Genomic DNA, 22,693 nt, shown 5'->3' with positions numbered 1-22,693 from the left:
TTGGTCCTGATCTTGTCCACATTCTGATTGTGTGTAAACGATTAAAAGATGCATTGTGATCTGATTGTGATCCGTGTAAACCGACAAGATCAGAACAAGACCAGGATGAAGGGAGCATGTTAACGGCAGGTATAAACAGGGCTAGAGAGAGAGACAAAACAGCAGACAGAGGGAGAGAGAGTTGAGAGCTATTTCCTGCAGTCCTCAGCTGCAAGCACATCTGTGTGTGAGGGGTCCAAACAACCTCCCATGTGTTTGCTCACAGGTCGCCTGATTGCCTTTCCTTCCTCTTTTCTCTCCCACTAAAGACCTTCTGTCCTTCCTCTCACTCCAATCACTGCGCTGTGGCCCAGAGAGGGGCATTCTGGGAGAGGGACACGAGGAATCGAGATGGAAATAAGGAAGGAATAACGTTTTTGTTCAATCGCTTTGGTGCTATTTTCACAAATATGTGTTTAATTTCCCAAACTCTTAGTACAAAACTCCAAACTGTTAATACTTGTAACGCATTAAGTATTATATTCAAAACCATTTATTGTGCATTACTTTTGTTATGAGACATCTTTTACTGCACAGCCATTGATCCAAACAATAAGTTTACTGTAAAATAACATAAGAACATCGATTTAATCACCAAAACACACAACAACCAGTTAATTCAATAGAAAATATAGAAATAGAAAATGTTTAAAAAGTGTCCTTTGAATGCAATTTGCTACAGCACTGTACATTTATGTACATTACACTGTTCACATTAGGCAATACTACCCACTAAAATTGACTGAACATCACATTTCCACTGAAGACATCTTTCACAATGTATTCAAACAAAATAAATGAAAGAAACGTAATGTTTGCATCAAGCTTGTCTTGAGCATTTGGCTACGAGTTCTCATCGGAATCGGCGTAAATGTCCTCATTGTTCATGCACCTGGGGAGAAAGCCTGACATAGGTCTGGATTGAAATCCTTGCATGCCTCGTCTATGGGATGAAGGAGGGTGGTACGCTCATGGGTTTGGCAATCATACATCTTCCATCTATATTGAACCTGTGTATTGTATTTTACAGTATTGTTTGTACTTGTGTGTGGTAGTGGTCCTGTACGTGGCTCAGTTCATAAGAGCATGGCCCTAGCAACACCAGAGTTGTGGACTGTTTTCGTGTTTGAATAAAAGTGTCTTCTACGTAAATTGTATATATCAAAGTATTACAGTACTCTTTTTGCCAATACAATTTTTTGTGAAGCAATGTGAAACAGGCAAACCAGTTTAAAAGCTGTAGGTTTACCAAATGGTTAAGTGATTATTCATTAAGAGCAGTCGGATTAAGTAATAGTCAAATGTATTTTAACAAATGAGAAGACAACCATATCAAAGGTAATGGGAGCATTGCATTGTGAAAAGCAACTTACTTTATATGAACATGTATTCCAATGTGAAACATGTATTTCGAGATGTAACACTGATTAAGTTTGGTGAAAAAGGGACTGTGATTTTGTGTGTTGTACTTAGTCAATTGAAAATGTGCTTTGAGTTTTTAAACAACTGCCTTGTTTTGTACTAAGTGTTGTGAAAATGTACCACATACTGTACTTGTGAAAATTGCACCAAAGCGATAGAAAAAAACTGTAATATGAACCGAAAATGTGTATTTCTGTAGGACATGTGTACGCGTTAGTGTGTGACGTGGGAGCCCTGTGCTCACCCTGGGTTTGGAGCCTGCTGTCTGGGTCACACTGGTGCACCCTGGGGCGTGAGCTCCACAAAGAAGCCTTCTATAAACAGCAGCACATCACTCAGGGGAGGAGCTCAACAAAACCATTACTGCACTTTGGGGATCATAGAGTTGGCTTCATTACATCTGATATCACTTAGAAATACAGCAGGAATCAAAACCTCTTCACCAACACTGGAATTCACACTGACACTCCAATAGACACAGATGGCGAGAGAGAGACAAAGACACGATACATTTCACATTTAAAGGACTCAGTGACATTATTTAGTATTAAAACTTGATTTCCTTTATTTTGTGAGATGGACAAAATGTTAAAAACATACAGCTTAGGAACAATGTCTCGTCTAAGATAAGTCTGTGTTCTTTTCTTTACATAATAACACTGAAACTATAATCGTAACAATATCCTTGTGTTCTGAAGAAAGCAAAAAGAGTGAAAATAAATTATCATAACAACTAGTATAACATCAATTATAACAACAATAATAACAATTATTAACTTTATATAAACTTTCTGTTTGCTTGCTTCTTTTTTCCAATAAAGTCCAGGGGGACCAGGCGGGTGGTGTGTATTCCAGCATGTGAGAGGTGAGGGGTCAGTGGTGTGTGTGTGTGTATGCATGTGTGGGGAGGCTGGTTCAGAAAGTCTCTCATACCCACGGTGTCAACAGTCTGTCCACAACAGGAAGGGGGAGGTTGGTCTCATTACACTACAGAGGTACAGGAGGGGAAAGCAGTGGTTCTCCTAATACCTCACATCTTTTCTCTCATAGGGTGGGAGGGGTACCAAAGTGACTCAGTAAAAAAAAAGGCAACTTGAAGGGAGCAACTCAACACGCCCATGTTCCGCTTCACCCTCGCACACTCACGTTCTCTCTCCCTTCAGTCACGTCTCCTCTCCATCAATTCTCTAAATGAGGCCAGGCAAAACAATGTGCTACTGACAGTGAGCCCAATTTACCCCTCTAGAGACAGAAGCATTCGTGGTGATGATATGGTGGAGGGGTGATGGAGGGGCTTCAGGAGGTTTCAGTGCTCAGCCCAAGCCGGCGACCGTCCGGAGTGATGGTGAGGATGGCCGAACGAAGGGTGGATGGGAGTGGGAGTGGGCAGCATGTGTCCGGAGTGGCTGAAGGGGGGAAGGTGGCCCATGTGGGTCATGTGTCCAGCCAGGCCAGGGCCACCGCCGAAGGGGGAGGACTTGTCATGCATGCATTTGGACAGCTCATCGTAGCCATCTCCGGAACGCCTGCCCCTCTTGGACTTGCTGGACATCTTGCGGTTGCGTGTCTGGATGCCCTCCTTCTTCATGGTCATTGGCCTGTTGACCTGTGGAGAGGCCAGGGAGGAGGGATGTTAGCTAAGGAGTAGTCAGACAAGCCTGGAGTAATATAGTTCAATAATATATATATATACAGGCTTCATATTAATATTATGTGGTTTTTACCTGGGGGTGGCAGGTAGCCTAGTGGTTAGAGTGTTGGGTCAGTTACCAAAAGGATGCTGGATCAAATCCCTGAACTGACCAGGCAAAATTTGGTCGTTCTACCCCTGAACAAGGCAGTTAACCCACTGTTCCCCAGTAGGCTGTCATTGTAAGTAAGAATTTGTTCTTAACTTTTTTTTAATTTTTTTTATTTTACCTTTATTTAACCAGGCAAGTCAGTTAAGAACAAATTCTTATTTTCAATGACGGCCTAGGAACAGTGGGTTAACTGCCTGTTCAGGGGCAGAACGACAGATTTGTACCTTGTCAGCTCTGGGATTTGAACTTGCAACCTTACCACTAGGCTACCCTAACCACTACCCTGCCGCCCCAACTAACCTGCTTAGTTAAATAAAGTTTTTTTTTTTTTAAACTGTGTTTCTTTTTTTCTAAATGATTAGTCATTGGATATTTTCTTGCACTCTCAGTGATTTTATATTCAATTATGTCAAGCGTAATTTGCAATTTTAGATCATTTAGAAAAATCTAAACAACTATGATGGAAAACATGTTGCCTTCTTAATAAACATGAGGGGGGAAATCTGATGTGCCATAAATGTTGTGGAACAGGTTTAACAGGCATTGTATGATCAAGCCACAATAAATGGCATGAGCCTTTAAGGCTATTGCATATAATTATCTCACTAAACATGAATACACAGGACTGGAAGCCATGCTGGATCTGAAAGGGCTACTCTCAGACAATTTCGCATCAATGTAACTGACGCGTTACCCTGGCATCAATGTAACTGACGCGTTACCCTGGCATCAATGTAACTGACGCGTTACCCTGGCATCAATGTAACTGACAGCGTTACCATGGCATCAATGTAACTGACGCGTTACCCTGGCATCAATGTAACTGACGCGTTACCCTGGCATCAATGTAACTGACGGCGTTACCCTGGCATCAATGTAACTGACGGCGTTACCCTGGCATCAATGTAACTGACGCGTTACCCTGGCATCAATGTAACTGACGCGTTACCCTGGCATCAATGTAACTGACGGCGTTACCATGGCATCAATGTAACTGACGCGTTACCCTGGCATCCATGTAACTGACGCGTTACCCTGGCATCAATGTAACTGACGCGTTACCCTGGCATCAATGTAACTGACACGTTACCATGGCATCAATGTAATTGACGGCGTTACCATGGCATCAATGTAACTGACGGCATTACAATGGCATCAATGTAACTGACCCGTTACCCTGGCATCAATGTAACTGACGCGTTACTATGGCATCAATGTAACTGACGGCGTTACCATGGCATCAATGTAACTGACGGCGTTACCCTGGCATCAATGTAACTGACGGCGTTACCCTGGCATCAATGTAACTGACGCGTTACCATGGCATCAATGTAACTGACGCCATTACCATGGCATCAATGTAACTGACGGCGTTACCATGGCATCAATGTAACTGACGGCGTTACCATGGCATCAATGTAACTGACGGCGTTACCATGGCATCAATGTAACTGACGCGTTACCCTGGCATCAATGTAACTGACGGCGTTACCATGGCATCAATGTAACTGACAGCGTTACCCTGGCATCAATGTAACTGACGGCGTTACCATGACATAAATGTAACTTACACGTTACCCTGGCATCAATGTAATTGACGGCGTTACCATGGCATCAATGTAACTGACGGCATTACAATGGCATCAATGTAACTGACCCGTTACCCTGGCATCAATGTAACTGACGCGTTACTATGGCATCAATGTAACTGACGGCGTTACCATGGCATCAATGTAACTGACGGCGTTACCCTGGCATCAATGTAACTGACGGCGTTACCCTGGCATCAATGTAACTGACGCATTACCATGGCATCAATGTAACTGACGCCATTACCATGGCATCAATGTAACTGACGGCGTTACCATGGCATCAATGTAACTGACGGCGTTACCATGGCATCAATGTAACTGACGGCGTTACCATGGCATCAATGTAACTGACGCGTTACCCTGGCATCAATGTAACTGACGGCGTTACCATGGCATCAATGTAACTGACAGCGTTACCCTGGCATCAATGTAACTGACGGCGTTACCATGACATAAATGTAACTTACACGTTACCCTGGCATCAATGTAATTGACGGCGTTACCATGGCATCAATGTAACTGACGGCGTTACCATGGCATCAATGTAACTGACGGCGTTACCATGGCATCAATGTAACCTACACGTTACCCTGGCATCAATGTAACTGACGGCGTTACCATGGCATCAATGTAACTTACACGTTACATGCTGACCAGACCGGACACATCGCGTGTGCAAGCGTCGCTAAATAATTTTAGAAATCCATGTTATTCAATTATTGCACCCACACTGCTCGCCGTCAACAAGTGTCTGCGATGCCAAGGGCTAAAATAGAAGTCAGTTATATTTGTGACACAGATCGTGCTGAAAGTCCTGCCTCTCCCATCTCCTTGTTGGTTTATAGAAACAGGTACCCACGTGCCATCTCCTCATTGGTTATACTCACGTGGGTGATTGAAAGACAAACTGTTTTGCCGGTCGTTGTGGTAATACTATGAAAGTTTAGATGCCAATCGCCATATAAGTTCAAAGATGAAAAAGCCTGAAAGGAGGAGAGATGACTAGAAACAATTTGGTTGGCCGTTTTATGTGTGGATTAATTGGCGGAGTAGAGGAGTTTATGCATTTCAGGTAAAATAACAACTCAATGTTTATATCCCAGGAGGAATTAGCTAGCAACAGCAAACTAGCTAAATAGGACAAATTAGCTGGCAACAGCAAGCTAGCTAAATAGGGCAAATTAGCTAGCAAGTGCAAGCTAACTAGCTAAATTGCCATACATGTTTAATGCTTTTCGAACTGTCCCCAAATGAATGTCATTGGTTCAGAGTTTGTTTTGCTATTTTAACCTGCGTGTAGTGATCGCGTTTGGTTTGGGGGACAAAATAAATGTATGCACGATAGCGCACGCGCGCAGCCGGTTTGGGTTCCGTGTTACCCTGACATCAATGTAACTGACGCGTTACCTAGAATGACAGTCCCACCCTCCAGCCTCTCCTGGGAGTAACACCCACCATTGAAACAAAGATGGATTAATAAAAAGGGAAAAAAAACGCTTCACAGGGAAAGCAGGCTTTGCATCTCTCGCCCCCGCTCCTAAATCGATACAAGCTGTCCGCCCACTTGACCAGCTCGCCCCGCAGTTTCTATGTAAGCGGTTAGGCTACTTACGTTGTGCAGTTTATAGTAGAGCCCGCAGGCGTTGCACACCGGGTCGCCATTGCCGTTACGCCTCCAAAGGGTGGTGGTGGTGGTCTGACAGTTAGCGCAGCAGGTGCCAGCTCGTCTCGAAGCGGACTGTGGTGGAGAAAAAGGCAGAACGTTAATAGGCTACATTATGAATAAAGCCATTCAAATGTTAGCTGATTTGACGATTGTATTAGCTTAGGCAACAGAGATCAACGAGGAAAGTGAACATGACATGAATACGATTATTGAAATTAACTACCATGGCCATGTAGGCGTAGCCTAAGGCATAGCCTAATATAGATTAGGCCTATACATTTCAAATGTTCATTTTTTTGCCTATAGGATATTTCTGCGTTTAAAATTTAAAACCTCTCGTTTTATAGCCTATTGTGATGTCCCACTCTCCGGGCTACATTCACAAATAACTTCAAAGCCAGGCCAGCGCCAGTTAGACTCATGAAATTGCTTACAGGGAGTCACATCTGTATTTGTTTAATTGAATATATTCTGTGATTTATACAAGCTTAATTCAATTTTCCAATTTATGCAATGCTACAAAAGCTGTTTCTCTGAAATGCGTTGTTTCTGTCTTGTACCAATTTCTGCTGTCATATTTCATTTAATAAAAAAATTAGATAGGGCACATTAATAATTTATACCGTCTCTATGCATGATTCTCCCTTCCCTTGATCCAGAGAATCAAACGACCCGGACTATAAGCGTCTATAAGATCAGGACCCTGTCTGCCAGTGCGCTTTGTGTCCATTACAGATCTATTCTTCATACATAATAAGAAACATTTAGGCTCACAATACAATAACATTGCATGTAGGCCTATGTATTTATTTTTTATTAATTTAGGGTTTTATGACAGTGGTTCATGCAAAACATCCCGAATAAAAACTAGGATGGCGACGGACGGAATTAAAAAAAATAGAAAAATAGAATAGTACTACAACAAAAACCACATCGCATTCCGGGGCATAAAGCATGTGCCAGTGCCAACCGTGCATGACCAACAAACAACAGACAAAGAACATAAATACATTTATTTTCCAATCCCCACCACCATCCCGCCCCTCACGTTCTCTCTCTCTTCACACATAACTGGGTCCTATAGTGTTATGATAATCGCTTTACAGTATACTGTAAAAGTCTGGCCTGCCGGGTCCATACAAAATGCAGCGGTATTTGTTGAAGGCGGAAACACCCGGGAGCCTGGCTTCCTTATCGTGCCGGGGCAGATATCCGAATAGGAAACAACTGGATGCCCTTTGAACAGAACTCTGAAAACACTTGAGTTGAAAATGCAAAGCTGCGGCCACAGACCGACCAATGGAAAATGTAATGGACTTCTCATCGAGAGAACGAGTCAGAGGCGCGCTTATTTACACCAAGCTGCGCTAAAATGACTTATAGCCTACTTGTTCCACTAATGCTGACAATAACGCTAATACAGTCTGTTACAATATATTTCAAAAAGAGATAGAAATATAGAAATAAAAAACAACATTCGCAATGTTCTCCATCCCATTACATGTATCTCAATGGAAGATAACCTAGCCAAAGACAAACTCTTAGCACACAATGTATATAGACTCTCCTTTTTTCTACTGTGTTATTGACTTGTTAATTGTTTACTCCATGTGTAACTCTGTGTTGTCTGTTCACACTGCTATGCTTTATCTTGGCCAGGTCGCAGTTGCAAATGAGAACTTGTTCTCAACTAGCCTACCTGGTTAAATAAAGGTGAAATAAAATAAATACAAATAAAAACTCAGGCAACCATTGCAATGTGTTAAACAATTACAATATTTCAAATAGGCCACCGCGTGGGTTAGGCTACACTTGTAAATTATAACACGAATTTACATTTAACAACACGAGTGAATTGGGCTACAATTTGGTCTATTATTGCGTCTTTGGAACTGCATGACTGGATGACTGCATAACGAGTGTCCATTTAATTAGATAGTGAGCTATAAGCTATTGATTGAAATATTCCCATTAGGCCTATGTATGATTTAATTATGTCAGAACAAAACTATTCAGATCTAGCCTATACAGAAATGAGGTATGGCGGGTAAACCCCTACTGATCATTAACATGTTCAGAGGGAAACAAGGTAGAAAAGTTCCTTATATAAATAAAGTAAAATATGGTTTAGCAAAATGTAAATATCGAATTTAAAGTTTATATCAATCTAAATTCATTGCATGTTAATGCGAAAATGCTTGGAGCTACCCAAAAGTTAGCATTTGGAATGTGCCTTGAACTGCCACTGAAATAATGTCACTTCTCACAACTTGAATATCTTAAAATGTTTGAGATGGTAAGTATGCCTATCCTATACAGTCACAATGATGAATCCTAATCAGAGGTCTGAATATAAAATTAACAAATAAACCTTTTCAATATAATCAGGAACCATTATCATTTGGGGAAAAAATTATTGTAATAATAACTTGTAAATTAAACACACAGTAATAATTCAGCCCACCTGAGACAAGGAAAATATATAGGCTTATGTGCAATAGAAATAACAAGGCTCAGAATCATCCATGCTCTTAAATGCCTGTGCAGAAACACTGGACAAAGTATTTATGTGTGTGCACTGTTTTTCACTCACTTCAGGGTGGTGATAACCAAAGCAACATGGGCATTGGGATCAGTGACAGTATCAGCAGTATCAGCACTAATGATAGCAGTAACAATGGCAATAGTAGCAGTATTGTAACAGACGGTGGAGGCAATCACCAGGGGGTGAGAGGGACAAACAATTCCAGGAAGATCATAGGGAAAATACAACTTTCCTGGAATTGTCCTGGCGGTATCTGCTTCGTGCTCTATTCTGGCCCCCTTTCTCAGATGTGGAAGGGTAGACGGGAGCGAGATGGGGACTCACCAGTCTGCGTTTGGGCTTGATGAGAGGTCTGTTCTGGCCGTTCATCTTGTGGTACAAGCCGCAGGCGTTGCACAGGTAGTGACCCGTCCCGTCCCGCCGCCACAGCGGGGTGGAGGTGGCACCGCAGTTGACACACTCGCGCCCCTCTGAGCAGAATTCAAGTGGAGGGAAGACAAAGGGACATTTATATAATTAAAAAGTTCACACTCCATCAAAAGCTAAACAGTAACGGATTCACATTGAAGACAATAGCCGCCAGGAGGACACAGAGGAAATCATGAGCCTACTGGACACACTCTTCATTAGTAGTATAATATGAAGTTGCCCCCCCCCCACACACACACACACACACACACAAACACACACTGGGAGGACAGTGTCTCAGTGTACATATCAGTGTGCAGGCGTACCAGCCAAAGACAATCCCATATGACTGTCATTTGTACAGTTTGGTTCAGGGCGAATCGCCATGGACACAGACACCTGTATGTAAAGTGATCCAGGGTAGGAAACACAGAGACAGCCAGGACGTGTCCAAAGGTGTCCAAACAGATGAATGTGAGACACCATCAAATTAGAGCTACATAATTCATGTGCTGTGGGCACACATGAGAGGAAACAGAAGAGTGTGGTGCTGGTGGTGGTATTAAATGTGGGCCTGACCACATTGTGGTCTCCAACAAATAGGTGCCCATATTATAGCTCTGTATCACTTCATACCAGCCCGGTTTCTATGTTTCCCTTTACTCATGACTTTTGAAATTATTTACAAAATCTTTTAATTGTTAGGTTTCTCTTTGTGTGCCTGGCAGCTACTGTGACCCATTTAGTGATGACCCTCTTCTGGTGTGTTCAGGGTTCAAGTCTTTTCACCCACTTCTACATCTTCAGCTGCAGAAAGACAGTGGGTGTTGCCTGTCTCTCTCTCTCTCCTCTTACAGGTTGCACTGTGGTATAATGCACAGGCTCAGTCAAATGGGCCGTTGCTGAACCTCGACCAAAATGGCCTTGTTTAATTCATGTTTCCCTCTCCCTAGAGCATCGTGCCTTTATTCCTTTTATAATGTCAGCAACACCCATAGTCCCACCTAAACCTGAGAAAGGGATCTGCTCTGGACAATGGCAACGCTCCTTTTGAAGTGTATTCTGAGTGTTTGACTCTCTCTCCCTGTTTTGGTAGTCCAGCAGAGGCACCAGTATCAATACAACATCGCCTTACAGCTCCAGAATGACCAAATCTGTTGAATTGTTGTGTCATTTGGGAAGTTCCTTGGGGGAAGAACACTGAAATCCCCCTGGCTGAGAGTATAGTAGAGAGACTGAAGCCATTGCCATTCCAGGGAGGAGGTATGTAGGTGAGCGGATAGGGCTAGTTTAAGGTTATTTAAACAGGAAGCCACACTGTTGTGTAAGGTATGTGCTGACTGCTGAAATGTCATTGTGGCATTTCATACAACAATCAAGCACGGCTCCATCAGACTTTGGGACTGATAAAGGAATGGCAGGCCTTATGTGAGTTACTGATTCTGGATCTGTAAGGAAAGATTCAAGTTCATGTGTATTTCTCTGTTGTGATAGTTACAATGCTCTTGCATAAAATAATCCCTTTAAAGGATTTGTGGATACCGTTTTAATTAAAATATTTGCATAACCAATCTACCATCCACAAATTATTGAACTACTGAGCATACATCAGACAATAACACTTTGATCTGTAGTGATAACCCAAATGAAGACAGTTGTTTGCTAATATCTCTATACACTAACAAACAGTTAGAGAGACTCCACAACACCAGGCCCACAACATAATTATTTTTGAGTTAATTAGTCTGAGCAAATGTAATGATAAATGTCTCCCTATGAGCTCATGTGATGGCTTGATTAACTATGTAATTAACTATCTAATATTTTTATACATTTATCTGAAGGTGATGTGCTCTTTTCGGAGAACCTAAACTGCTATAAGAGAAACGTTATTATTACAATATCATAAACTTATTATCAATTATTATCATTTTATTATGACTTTGTTGTCTTCGATATGGTCATTACTACTAGTGTTAATCATCCTTTCATCTCCCTGGGCTTGATTATTTCTCACTATCTCAGCGCACTGGGCCAAGGCCATGCTTAAAAACACAAACAGCAGGGTTCTGTCGCCTGTGACAGCGCGTCACGACAGTGCTTTGTTAGTATTGGGGCGAGCAGTGGACGGTGGAGGTCGTGATTTGTTCACAGGATATGGCAGGAGTCGCCAGAGCGTCGTGACTCCTGCATTTTTTAAGCTTCTGCCAAACAAGGGCATTGGTGGCATTTATTCTCAGCATCCAGCCAACCAGGCCCGATAAACATAAACACGACCACATAGAATATCGTTTCAAAATAATGATTAGGTTAGCATTCGTGCAATTTTGTAATAAAAAAACGTTATTTTAAAATCTGGATAGGCCTGTCTGACATGCTTATTATAGGCCTAGGTCACGTAGCACTTTCAACAGACCTACTAATAAAAACATTCACAATAAGTATTATTACATATTCTATTGAAATATTATTATATTCAGAACCCTCTTCATAATAATTCTGCCATCTAGCCTATAAGCCAAATTATTGAAAATAAACTAATGTTTCACGTTGAATTCCGTATTTTAATTTTGGTGATTGTTTGACTAGGCTGTTATCTCCTTGCCTCGACTCAAAGGTGTTTTAATCATGTTCAAACCTGAATATTTGCGTTTCAAATATTAGTCGTTTCATGTTAAATGCTTAATCATTTCATTTAAGTGGATGGTGTTTACAAGTGGAACAGAGATAAGAGCCACTGGGACAGGTTTGGGAAGGCGAGAAGCGCTGCAGGTAAAACAACCTGAAGTTATTACAGCAACTGTTCGACAGCGAAACACTTACAGGACCACCCAATCTATTTCTTGAAGATTAAAGCATTCATATCACTATAAGTAAAATACATTTAGAACAAGCTAAATGTTCATTCTTGTTTGGGCCCTGACAGAAATCCATGCACTTCCAAAGCGTTTTGACAAAACATAGACCTGACACTGGTTTATATTGCCCTAACATTGACTCCCAATATTTGTATACCTTAAAAGTACATAATTAGGCTATACCAGACTCTTTATGCGCAGAATAGACTTATGAAACTCACCTGAGCACGACCGGGCTTTGCTTTTACACTTCGGCGTAAAGCTGGATGAAGATCCACCCAGCAGGCTACCGGGGTGGAAGAGACTGCCGCCGTATTCGTGTGGTGTTGGGAGAGAGTATGGGTAGGTCGGGATGGGGTGGTGTGTTGCGGGAGTTTGGGCACTCATCGAAGCCAGGCTGTTGCGGAGAGGACTGCAACCCTCCATTTTCATTCCCTCTGCCAGTGACACTTGGTATTTGATGGACTCCTTTTCGTCCATTCTTGTCGAGGTGGAGGTTGGAGAAGTAGGGCCGAGGTCCGGAGACACGTCTTTGGGAGGCGTAGGAGGGAAACTGTAGAGATGGTGCGGGCTGCAGTGGGACGCAGGGGTGAGGGAAGACACCGGAGCAGTGCTGGAGCTGCTACTGCAAGGGTAGCCGGAGCTAGCAGGATGCATTCCTGGCTTGCTGAAGTGACTGACCGCCCATGCGTTATGGTGGTGGGCAGCAGAGAGGGCCGCCTTCCCGCTGTCAAGCCACGGAATGCCGGGGCTGTGGATGAGGTGTGGCCGGCAAACCGGACTCCCAAGGCGAGCTGTAAATAAGAAATATTATGATTTTTTTTTCAAATCGAAAGCGATGTGTCCAGTACTATCAAACCTGCGTAAAGTGCTGTCTCCTCACCTGTTGATGTCAATTCCAAACTATTTAAACTCGACATTGAGGTATATTTTTCTTAGTGTAAAAGTTATTAAAATAGCCTACAGGGCACCAACTTTAAAACCACGCCATTTTACAGTCCCCATCGAAATCTAAAACAATAGTTAGGCTACTACAGCTCCGTACCATAGACTACTTGACAAAAATATTTACAGATGTTAATGTTTACGCTTGTTGCAACAGAATCTCTTATTGTCGAAAGCATGTATGGGAGAGAAAAAATCCACGGAGAGAAAATGGGAGTGTAGAGGCCTCGACTGAACTGCTATTTGCCAATGGCCTGTTGGTCGCTCAGTTCCAGATCTCGGACTAAATAATGTTATTAGTAATTTTGCGTTTTGATTTTATATCCGGGAGTGCCCCTCTCTCTCTCTCTCTCTCTCTAGAAACCCCTGCTCCAACAGAGGGGTTAAATGACATACTTCCCTTTCCCCTCGCTGTCTCTTGCTAGAAATGCTCGTTTTATGATTCAATGCCGTACGCCAGAGACAGCCACGCGTATGGACATCTATGTGTTTACAATATTTCAATTGACATAATTTATGTTCTCACATATTGAATAAAATACCATATATAGATTTGTTTTTAAATACAAGGTTCTGTACGGACGACTTTTTACTGGTAATGGGAAAATGTTATTGTGCATCAAACATCACACAACCAGTTATGGCAATAATGTAGGCCTACCATCGATTAGTTTTAAAGCAACAGCCTGGGTGGTTGGATACATGTTGTCTTATTGCACCCTCTCACAATTACCTAAAGGCTATAAAGCAGACTTCATTAATACAGTTTAGTCACAAGGCTGAGCGCGTCTTACCATGTGCCTGGCTGTATGTAACCCTGGCCCGGGAGTTGGCATAGTAGGGGTTCCCCTGAGAGTCCAAGTGGTTTAAAAACACATCCACTTCGTCTGGGGGCAAAAGCGGCGCCATGGGCTCCATGTAGTTGTGGGCCAAGCTGTGGTGATGCGAGTCTGGATGCTGCCCATTCAACACGGCGTGATGATGCGCCATCCACCGAGATTGATCGGCTGCGACTTCCATACCTAAATCGTCGATAACTTTATCCAAGATATCACCGAAACGTCGTACTTTTTCTGAAAATATAAGTTATCTTTATGTGGTCCTTCTCCTGGATTAAGCACTTTTTACAGTCCCGAAATGTGGAGAAAAGGATGGACGTAGTGATGTCATACGGGTTTTCGGCACACTCTCCTTACAGGTTTTTTGCTTCAGAAATAGAATCCTTGATCCGTTTTATTGGCTCTTACTGACACCTGCAATGAAACACAACAACATTTTATAATTTAATACACAACCTGGTGGCACACTCTTTTGCACACATCCTTCGGCGATGTATGCTAAATATACGAGCTTGTTGTTTTCCCTATACGTTCAATCATCCCAGGGGCATTGTATAGCCAGCATACTGACGACCTTTTACAAACAGCTTTCACCACAAAACTGTAATTTAAAAAAAAAACTACTTACAGTGCATTGCACCATTGCTGCAATGTTATACTCATAACACATGCATCCAATCTTATTCCACTGGAAAAAAAAATATTTCTTCTGAATTTACCTGAAAGTTTGATCTATGACTACGATCAGCTGTTCAAACACACTTTAATCTCTGAAACGCCTGATCCGTGAGGTACCCGGGCGCACTTTCCTATTGAATTGTGGCAGTACACTGACGCGACTGGCGCCAGTAAATTCCATATCAAGCGCGTCGGGGCGGAGTCAAGGGCGAGCAGTGACCTCCTGTAAGCCAATCACAGATCAGTATAGCTGCAATTGGCTCATGTATCCCAGCTCTTTCAGTTTCCATTCGAAACAGTAATGCCCCGGACCAAAAAACTAAAAGACATATCAATCAGCGGTGTAATTTCTCGGGGGACTTTTCTCTCTCGTGAAGCTCGCAGAATGAGCACTTTGCCCCTGATAATGTCTTCTTTTACCAACACTCAGAGACGGACAGCCCAGATGGAGGCAAATTGAAACTGTAAATTGTAAGCCTGACAATTTCTGTAACAGTCAACTAGACCTACATTATCTGGCAAACGCAGTAGCCTGTAGGCTGTTGTCACTTAGCCTTGCATACCACCTAGAGATTGTTTAGCCTTTAGAAAACACAACATTATAATGCTAAGTTTGAATTCAAAGTGTATGCCAATGCTATTTTGTATAGGCTAGTTAAATTAAACCAACCAGATTAGATGTTCAACATGTTTAGTGGGCTAATTGAAATGCTATCAAACATCATAAAATAATTAAGCAGTCTTTTGGTTATTATTCTGTATTCAACAGTAAAGTGGTTGGTTTTCACAAGTTTTGTTTTACAGCATAGGCCCTTGTGGAGAACTGCATCGGCAGTTTGGACATATTTTACAAGGATTCTATATGCCAATTATGTACATTTCTTGTAGAACAACACCAATTGCAAGTGTGAATGATCACATGAACCTGCAATGTATATAAACCCAATTTTCAGTACCTCTAGGATTAATAGGAGAGGATCCGTTTTATGACTTCGAAAGTGGGGCCATTGTTGTGAGCGCCTAATTGTCTTTAATTATTAGTCACGACATTCCTCTTGTGAAAACATTGGTTTTGCCTAAGATCTAGAGCAGTCAACACTTTCTGCATGTTAATGTCGCCTTTTTCTCACTTGGTGGTACAGAAAGGGCGTCAGGCCCGCCTCACCTGTGTAAAACCAATTGGTGACCATTAGCAACACTTTGTTAATTCTTGTTTACATTCACCTCATGGCTGAAACAAGAAGGCTTGTCCACCACAGGCATAAAGACAGAGTGTCGCCAATAACCTTTTATCAAGTGCGCAGGTATAACCAGCGCTTTTTCCTACAACCGCTCTACATACCCAAATACCTGTCTACATACCCAAATACCTGTGATTTATTTCAAGCCAGGAATAGATTGGAAGGCCTCATAAGCAAAAGCCTATTGAACTGAACCTCCTAAAATGTAGTCTATAATCCAGCGCTTGTTCTGAGGTTATTAGGTTTAGCCTTCAAGTGGTATTTTATTATAATGTGATGAAATACTGTAGCCTACACACTTTTGCACAGGTATTCTATGGGCCTGTCTGTACCTGATCAAAATAATACGGGGAAAGAGCATCCAGGATCACATCGCCAGTCGAGACGTACTGGTTTAACCGCTATAGTAAAAATGTGGCATTTCGTGCCATACATCACGATATTAAATATTAAAAAGAAAATGTTTGAATGTCTTTTTTAATAAAGAATGTGTGTGTGTGCGTGTGTGATTGACAGACAATAATTGGAGGGAGCTCGGGGCCCAGACTGGCCGCCTCTCTGACGCCCAGACTAGACGTCACAGAAAAAAAATCTCAGCGCATGGACTTCACAATTGTTCCAAAAAAGTCTCGAGATCAGTTACGACCAAGTTGTGTTTATTCTAATAGAAATACAGTGATGTTTTGGCCAAGCCTAAATAAAATAATTACATACTTAGACTACTATACTCAACCTGTGAAAAAAACGATGCATGAATAGCTTAACGCAATGTTAGAACGAGGGAAATTGGACAGTTTGGGCTTTGATATGAGGATATTTGCAGGGTGTGTGTGTTTGTGTGCGTGCGTGCTTGCGCGCGAGCGAGCGAGAGTGTGTGTGGCTTGGCATTCAGTCATTGGCATCTGGTCAGGGGCCATGACATGATGAGCTCAGCTCTCTGTGCTTGTCAACTTCTAAAATCAACAAATTAGTGTATGTGGGGTCATAACACACCCAAGGGTCTCCCTATGTAATCACCCAAATAACAGACATTCTCCTGAAATGAGAGCTGTAGCAGCTGAAAATGTCAGGTGTAGCGAGGACATCTGTCTTAATAAATAGGTTTCTTTGAAATAATTTGCAACTCTGTCAATTGTCATTCATTGAGCAGGTCAAGTTACATGTTTTCTATGGCACTTTGGTCTAAAGTACAAAATACATTTGAATTCCCTAAAGATATTTCAATGAAAAAAGTACAGGACTGCCCTGAAAAAATAATAAAAAAGCATCAACACAAGAGATCTCTCTAAACTATGATGCATCAATTTAACAGCAATGCAACGACTACATGTTTTCAATGTAAAGCAAGAGGAATTCAAATCTTGTCTTGACCAAACCCTAATAGTGATCATAGCAGGTCATCTTTTCCCCCTTACATCACCGCTGCTGTTTGTCTGTCTGTGGTTGTCTGTCCTCGGTGCTGTGCTCCTCTGTACCGCAGCCTGCTCTGTGCTGTGTGGCTGGGACTGGGTGGGTCAGGCCCAGCAAGCAGCCTCTCCATTGTTGTTTCGCATGTTTGCCAAATGGATTACTCAACGGGATTTACCCCTCTGTAATTTATACCTTCATTAATCCCATTTGTATCTGTGCTGGAACAAAGGATGGGATGATGGGTTTGTGTGTGTGTGTGTGGGGGGGGGGGGGGGGGGGGGGGGGGTCCTCGCTCAAGGACATAGCAGCATTGTCTCACAGGGGATGCTATCCTACTAGAGCGGTAGAGCCCTTGGAGGTAAGCACATGAACCCTTCCTTGCTGCCTATGGCTGAGGGAAAACATTTATTCCCATAAGAAATGTTAATTGGCTATACATGGCAATGACAGGCATTGTTATGAATAAGAGGCAATACGATGGTAGCAAAACCATGTCAATTCAGGTTGCTTCTTTTCTTCTGCCGTAGGTTTGTAGATCTATCTGTGCAGTGGTCAGCTTTAAAGTCCTACTCCAGTCTCATTTTCACCCCATTTAACACCTGATTTACTTAACAAAAGGCACATCTCATGTTGAAGATATCCCTATGACCATTGCTATGGTAAGGTGAATGACCGGACGGTTGTTATTTTTTATTTATTTTTTATTTAACCTTTATTTAACTAGGCAAGCCAGTTAAGAACCAATTCTTATTTACAATGACAGCCTACCAAAAGGCAAAAGGCCTCCTGCGGGGACGGGGGCTGGGATTAAAAATAAAATATACAAATAAAATAAAATATAGGACAAAACACACATCACAACAAGAGAGACAACACAACACTACATAAAGATAGACCTAAGACAACAACACAGCAAGGCAGCAACACATGACAACACAGCATGGTAGCTACACAACTTGACAACAACACAACATGGTTATTACTGAACCAGAGTCGGTGTACGAGCAACAGAGACCATTCCAATAATTAACAGGTGCTGCTATGAAATGAGCTTGCCTTTCTCTACCTGTTTGTTCCCCTTGCTTATGGTCAACATCCATCATTATTCAGAGGGGTGAGGGTGGATGGGGGGGGGGGGGGGGGGGGTAGAGAAAGCCACAGAGGGGTTTGTGAAGATAAGCAGAGCTGGGGAGAGGAGAATGACACAAACCAGCTGAAGCATTATTGTCCTTTACTCATGGGTAATTACATCGAGCACAGGGCACTGGGGGCTATAGAGTAGACAGAAGCAGACAGCACCCAGCACACAGCCCATCCTAGTGGAAGTGCAAACCCAGAATAGGGTTGTGAAAGCAATGCATTTTCACCCTCATATTAAACTAGATGCATTAACTGTTTTCTGAGTTGGTGAATCTGGCTACTGTATGTTCAAAGAAAATGTTCATAGTATAATGGCCCATTATTGGATGGATTTCTGTACATTTTGGCTCCATGGACCTCACTGGTAGCCTTGATATCATTTGAGAGTGTATTTATATTAGGTCTAAGTGATCATCAGAAAAGGGACGCTTAACTGGTATGGCATGTGAGGTGACTGATAGGTAAGGGGCCACATGCTGAGTTTCGAGTGTAAGTGTCGTTTTTATTAGCTGATGACAGTCTCACGAGGGCAATAAATCTGCCTGCTCGAGACAACAGTCCCGCCCCTGTTTCTATTCGACCACTGAGACCATGACGTTATTGCCCTTTCTTGTGATGAAAGGGGGTTGGTTACTGGAGTCTTAATGCGTTTGAAAGCACAGGTGATTAGTGGATACATACATCGTCATCTTAATATGACGCTGATGTTAATCTCACACCCGTGATTGGCTAGATCTGCACAATTCCACAATTCCATAACCCAAGGCCACAGCAATTGTCACGTTTAATTAAAGTTCAATTGTGATTAACTTTTTAATACTTCACGAACATCTAGTAAAAAACAGATCACATGAAGTCAGTTCATTCAACTGATTGGGCTACTCGTAATAACCATGTAATAACACTGTTAAACCATGAAGAATTGAATCTGGGCAAATTATAGCCTAATCGATGGTGCGGAAGGTATGTCTTTGGAGGACCTTAGCTCTACCAGATGACTTCATGTTTAATGAATCACATTGTGTTGTATTCCTAGTTTATACAGCCCAATAGTTACAAAGACAAGTAATAACGAATACTGAAAGGAGCTATAGCATGCTGTTTCTATGCATTCTATTTAGTCTGATAAAAACAATTATGTTATTGTTTTGCAAGCCAGAAAACCGTGATGTTTGATAGTAGTAATTATAGATTTTACAGGGAAGTGCATGCAGTACATAAGCAGACGATAATAGCAGAATTAGATTGCATGCTGCGTAACAAATTCTTATAAACGAAAGACTATATGACATAAATACATGAGAAAATGTTTGCATAAAATGCAGTGAAATTGTAGTCTATTGTTATTATTATGATAGCTTATATGTTATCTTGTTCTTCCCACATTCTAACACGGCTACTCCGTGACGGTGCCACTCCAAGTGCGGTGCCAACTAGGGCTCTCTGTAGCCTATAATGTGTGCAGTCAACGATGCATCATTATGAGCCAAGTATATTGTAAATTATATATAGGCAGATGGTTAAAAAAAATAAGCTTTACGCTTGGATAGCCTACTCTCACATATTTAATTTCAGTTGATGGACAACTAGTCTATAAATATGTACCCCAACCAGTAACACGATTGCAAGGAATTTACAGCATGTCGAAATAATTCCACTTACAACAATAGTAAATAGTAAATAATGAATATCTCTTACCACCAGTCTGACTCGGTCCTGCTCTGTCTGGGAGAGGAGTAATGAGAGATTCAGTCCGGTAGCCTATAACCGGGTCTCGGTTTCGCCTGCCTGGCACTACGTAGTTCTCGCTGACGTTTCCCTTTATGCGCAGTTATGGGTGTTGGACTGCCTAAAAATCAATCCGCGTTTGTTAGTGATGCTGCTGTGGAAGCTATGTCCCTCTGTCCCAAAAGAGTTATGTCAGTTGGCAAGCAGTTTAGCATCGCCCCCCCCCCCCTTTCTCTCTCTCTATCTCTCCCGTTATCTCTATTTATCTCTCTCTCTCCCCCGTTTTCTTTCTATAGCTCCGCTGAAAACGAGGGGGAAAAAAACTTGATAGACATAGGAGCAATGTATGTTGTTATGGTGCGTCAACCAGTCTCAATCTTGTCTTCCGGGTCGTGACTTCTTTGAGCATTTTGATATGGATTGTGAAAGAGGAGGCGCACAGTATCTAGTTTTTATTCTTAAAACCCTTTTAATCATAAGGTTTATCCGGCCAACAATTCCACTTCATAGTCGAAGCAGAACAGTTCCTTATGGAATGTTAGAGAGAGTGGCACGTCAGTATCATCACTCAACCAACCCTTGTAAGGTGAGTAACCCAGTAACTGAGTGAATACGAAAAACACGCTTCCTAAAGAGACACTGCTTCATTATTGTCACCCAATCCACTTGGATCAAACATCTTCCCAATCAGGTTATTGAGTTTAGTTGACTCAGATTGGTGTGATTATATTACATATTGAGCTATCTTGGGTTGCTGGGCTCTCAAGCAAACTAAAACTACATGCACAATATAATTGGCCTACAGCAATCCGGTGTAATGAATTCCTTCCCCGCTCATTTTGATTGAAATACGGTATACCCCATGACCGACCCTCCCTCCCACGATCTTCTTTTTACTCTGTCCCACACATTAACACCAACTTTAAAACATGCAAAGCCTCAAAATCTCCTGCACGCGACCTAGGCTCGTGCGCTGCAGCTAAAGCCAGGCAGGTGCAAGGACTGCTGCATCCCGGGCCGTGTCCCCTAGAGTGCACACACACAAAAAGGGGAGAAAACCAAGCTTGCATAAAGAAAATAAAGAAAAATTGAACTTTGACAGAATTACTTGCAGTCATTTCAATGCTTAAAATCGCTTCTGCAAATACCTCTGTTTTGCGTCCATGAATAAGACCTTGGATAAAAACAACAACAGAAAAGAATATACACACTGTCACTAGTGTATTTGTCACTCCCAAAGGCCTGGTTGATTAAATAATCGAAAGAAAAATAAACGGATAATAATCGGTCTGGTCTACATATATCAGAATTTCACAAAATAAAGAAGAATAACAGCTGGAGAAAGAAAGACAGGAGATAACTTATATGTTATCTTAAGATGGCTTAATGGCAACCCTCCGTGGAGGCAGAAAAAGCTCCCCAATGTAGGCTACACGGTTGTTGTATTTTGACCCCATACAAAAGTTTGTGCCTATAGGCCCATATTTTAAATAGCCTGTATGGGGCATAGGCTTTCATTTTCTTCAAAATGTTGTTGTACAATATCAAATTCAATGGCCGCGCACAATTGAAGACACAATCTCTTGTTGAAATTGGATAGAGCATTATAGACTTAGACCTTGCATACAGTGGTGACTCTAGCCTGCCTATACCTTCCTTGAAATGTAAACTCGACCCCTGTCCGGATGTTGTTATCCCATTATTCAAATTAGAAGTTGAAAATGCACTAAACATTTGGGAACTTGGAGCAGACATAAGAGATCAATTTGAATGTCCATTATTTTCACTGTATCCACCCCAAAAGCAACAGTTCTTTCTTTTAGGCCACATAAAGTTACATCATCAACAACAGCAAAGTTTATGATAATACTTGTTAATGTTAATAATTATAATCAAACACTCATCACGAATAGTTCTTTTCGTTTAGATTATCGTTTATTTACAAGATGGTAGCCCATCATCACTTGAAAAAAAAATGGTTGGGTAAATTAAGAATTTTGCAACATACCCATACCATTAAGCCAATTAGAATGCCTATTAGTTACAGATCAATAAAGGTATGAGCAGCGTGAGCCTTGTGATCTCTGTCCAGCGAAAATAACAGCCTCTTGGTGTGAGCGTCTGTTTAGTTTATCAGCCCAGAGCTTCAAATCCTATTTGTAACTTCTGTAAAATAATATATATATATATATATATATATATATATATATATATATATATATATATATATATATATTTCATAGATAGACAATATGACATGTCACATTGTCCATCCAAATCTAGCCTATAGTTTGACCCCTAGTTTATATTATGGACATGTTGAAGCAAATGATCTTGAGGTGAGCGTAATGACAACATAGCCTACGAAATTATAGTTCTA

The 22,693-nt window shown here is 41.7% G+C and overlaps 1 protein-coding gene across 6 annotated transcripts; it reads right to left on the bottom strand.

Moving 5' to 3' along the window:
- Positions 1-519: 519 nt before the first annotated feature.
- LOC110527950 (GATA-binding factor 2) lies at positions 520-20,486 on the bottom strand. 6 transcript variants are annotated; one of them, XM_036983432.1, is made up of 6 exons: positions 20,284-20,486; positions 14,072-14,530; positions 12,554-13,126; positions 9,391-9,548; positions 6,468-6,593; positions 520-3,067 (listed from the first exon to the last, which is right to left on the bottom strand). In XM_036983432.1, the coding sequence occupies exons 2-6, from the start codon at positions 14,295-14,297 to the stop codon at positions 2,768-2,770; spliced, it is 1,383 nt and encodes a 460-aa protein (XP_036839327.1). In that variant the 5' UTR covers positions 14,298-14,530; positions 20,284-20,486; the 3' UTR covers positions 520-2,767. The 6 variants fall into 6 exon arrangements, with proteins under 6 accessions (XP_036839327.1, XP_021465266.1, XP_021465268.1 ...); XM_021609591.2 differs by lacking the exon at positions 20,284-20,486 and adding an exon at positions 14,745-14,967; XM_021609593.2 differs by lacking the exon at positions 20,284-20,486 and adding an exon at positions 14,745-14,967 and having other exon boundaries at positions 9,391-9,536.
- Positions 20,487-22,693: the final 2,207 nt, after the last annotated feature.

This window comes from Oncorhynchus mykiss, chromosome 7 (assembly GCF_013265735.2).
Source record: "Oncorhynchus mykiss isolate Arlee chromosome 7, USDA_OmykA_1.1, whole genome shotgun sequence".
Lineage (NCBI taxonomy): Eukaryota > Metazoa > Chordata > Actinopteri > Salmoniformes > Salmonidae > Oncorhynchus > Oncorhynchus mykiss.
Note: the sequence above shows the minus strand (reverse complement) of the source record. Positions and strands in the feature narration are given on the sequence as shown.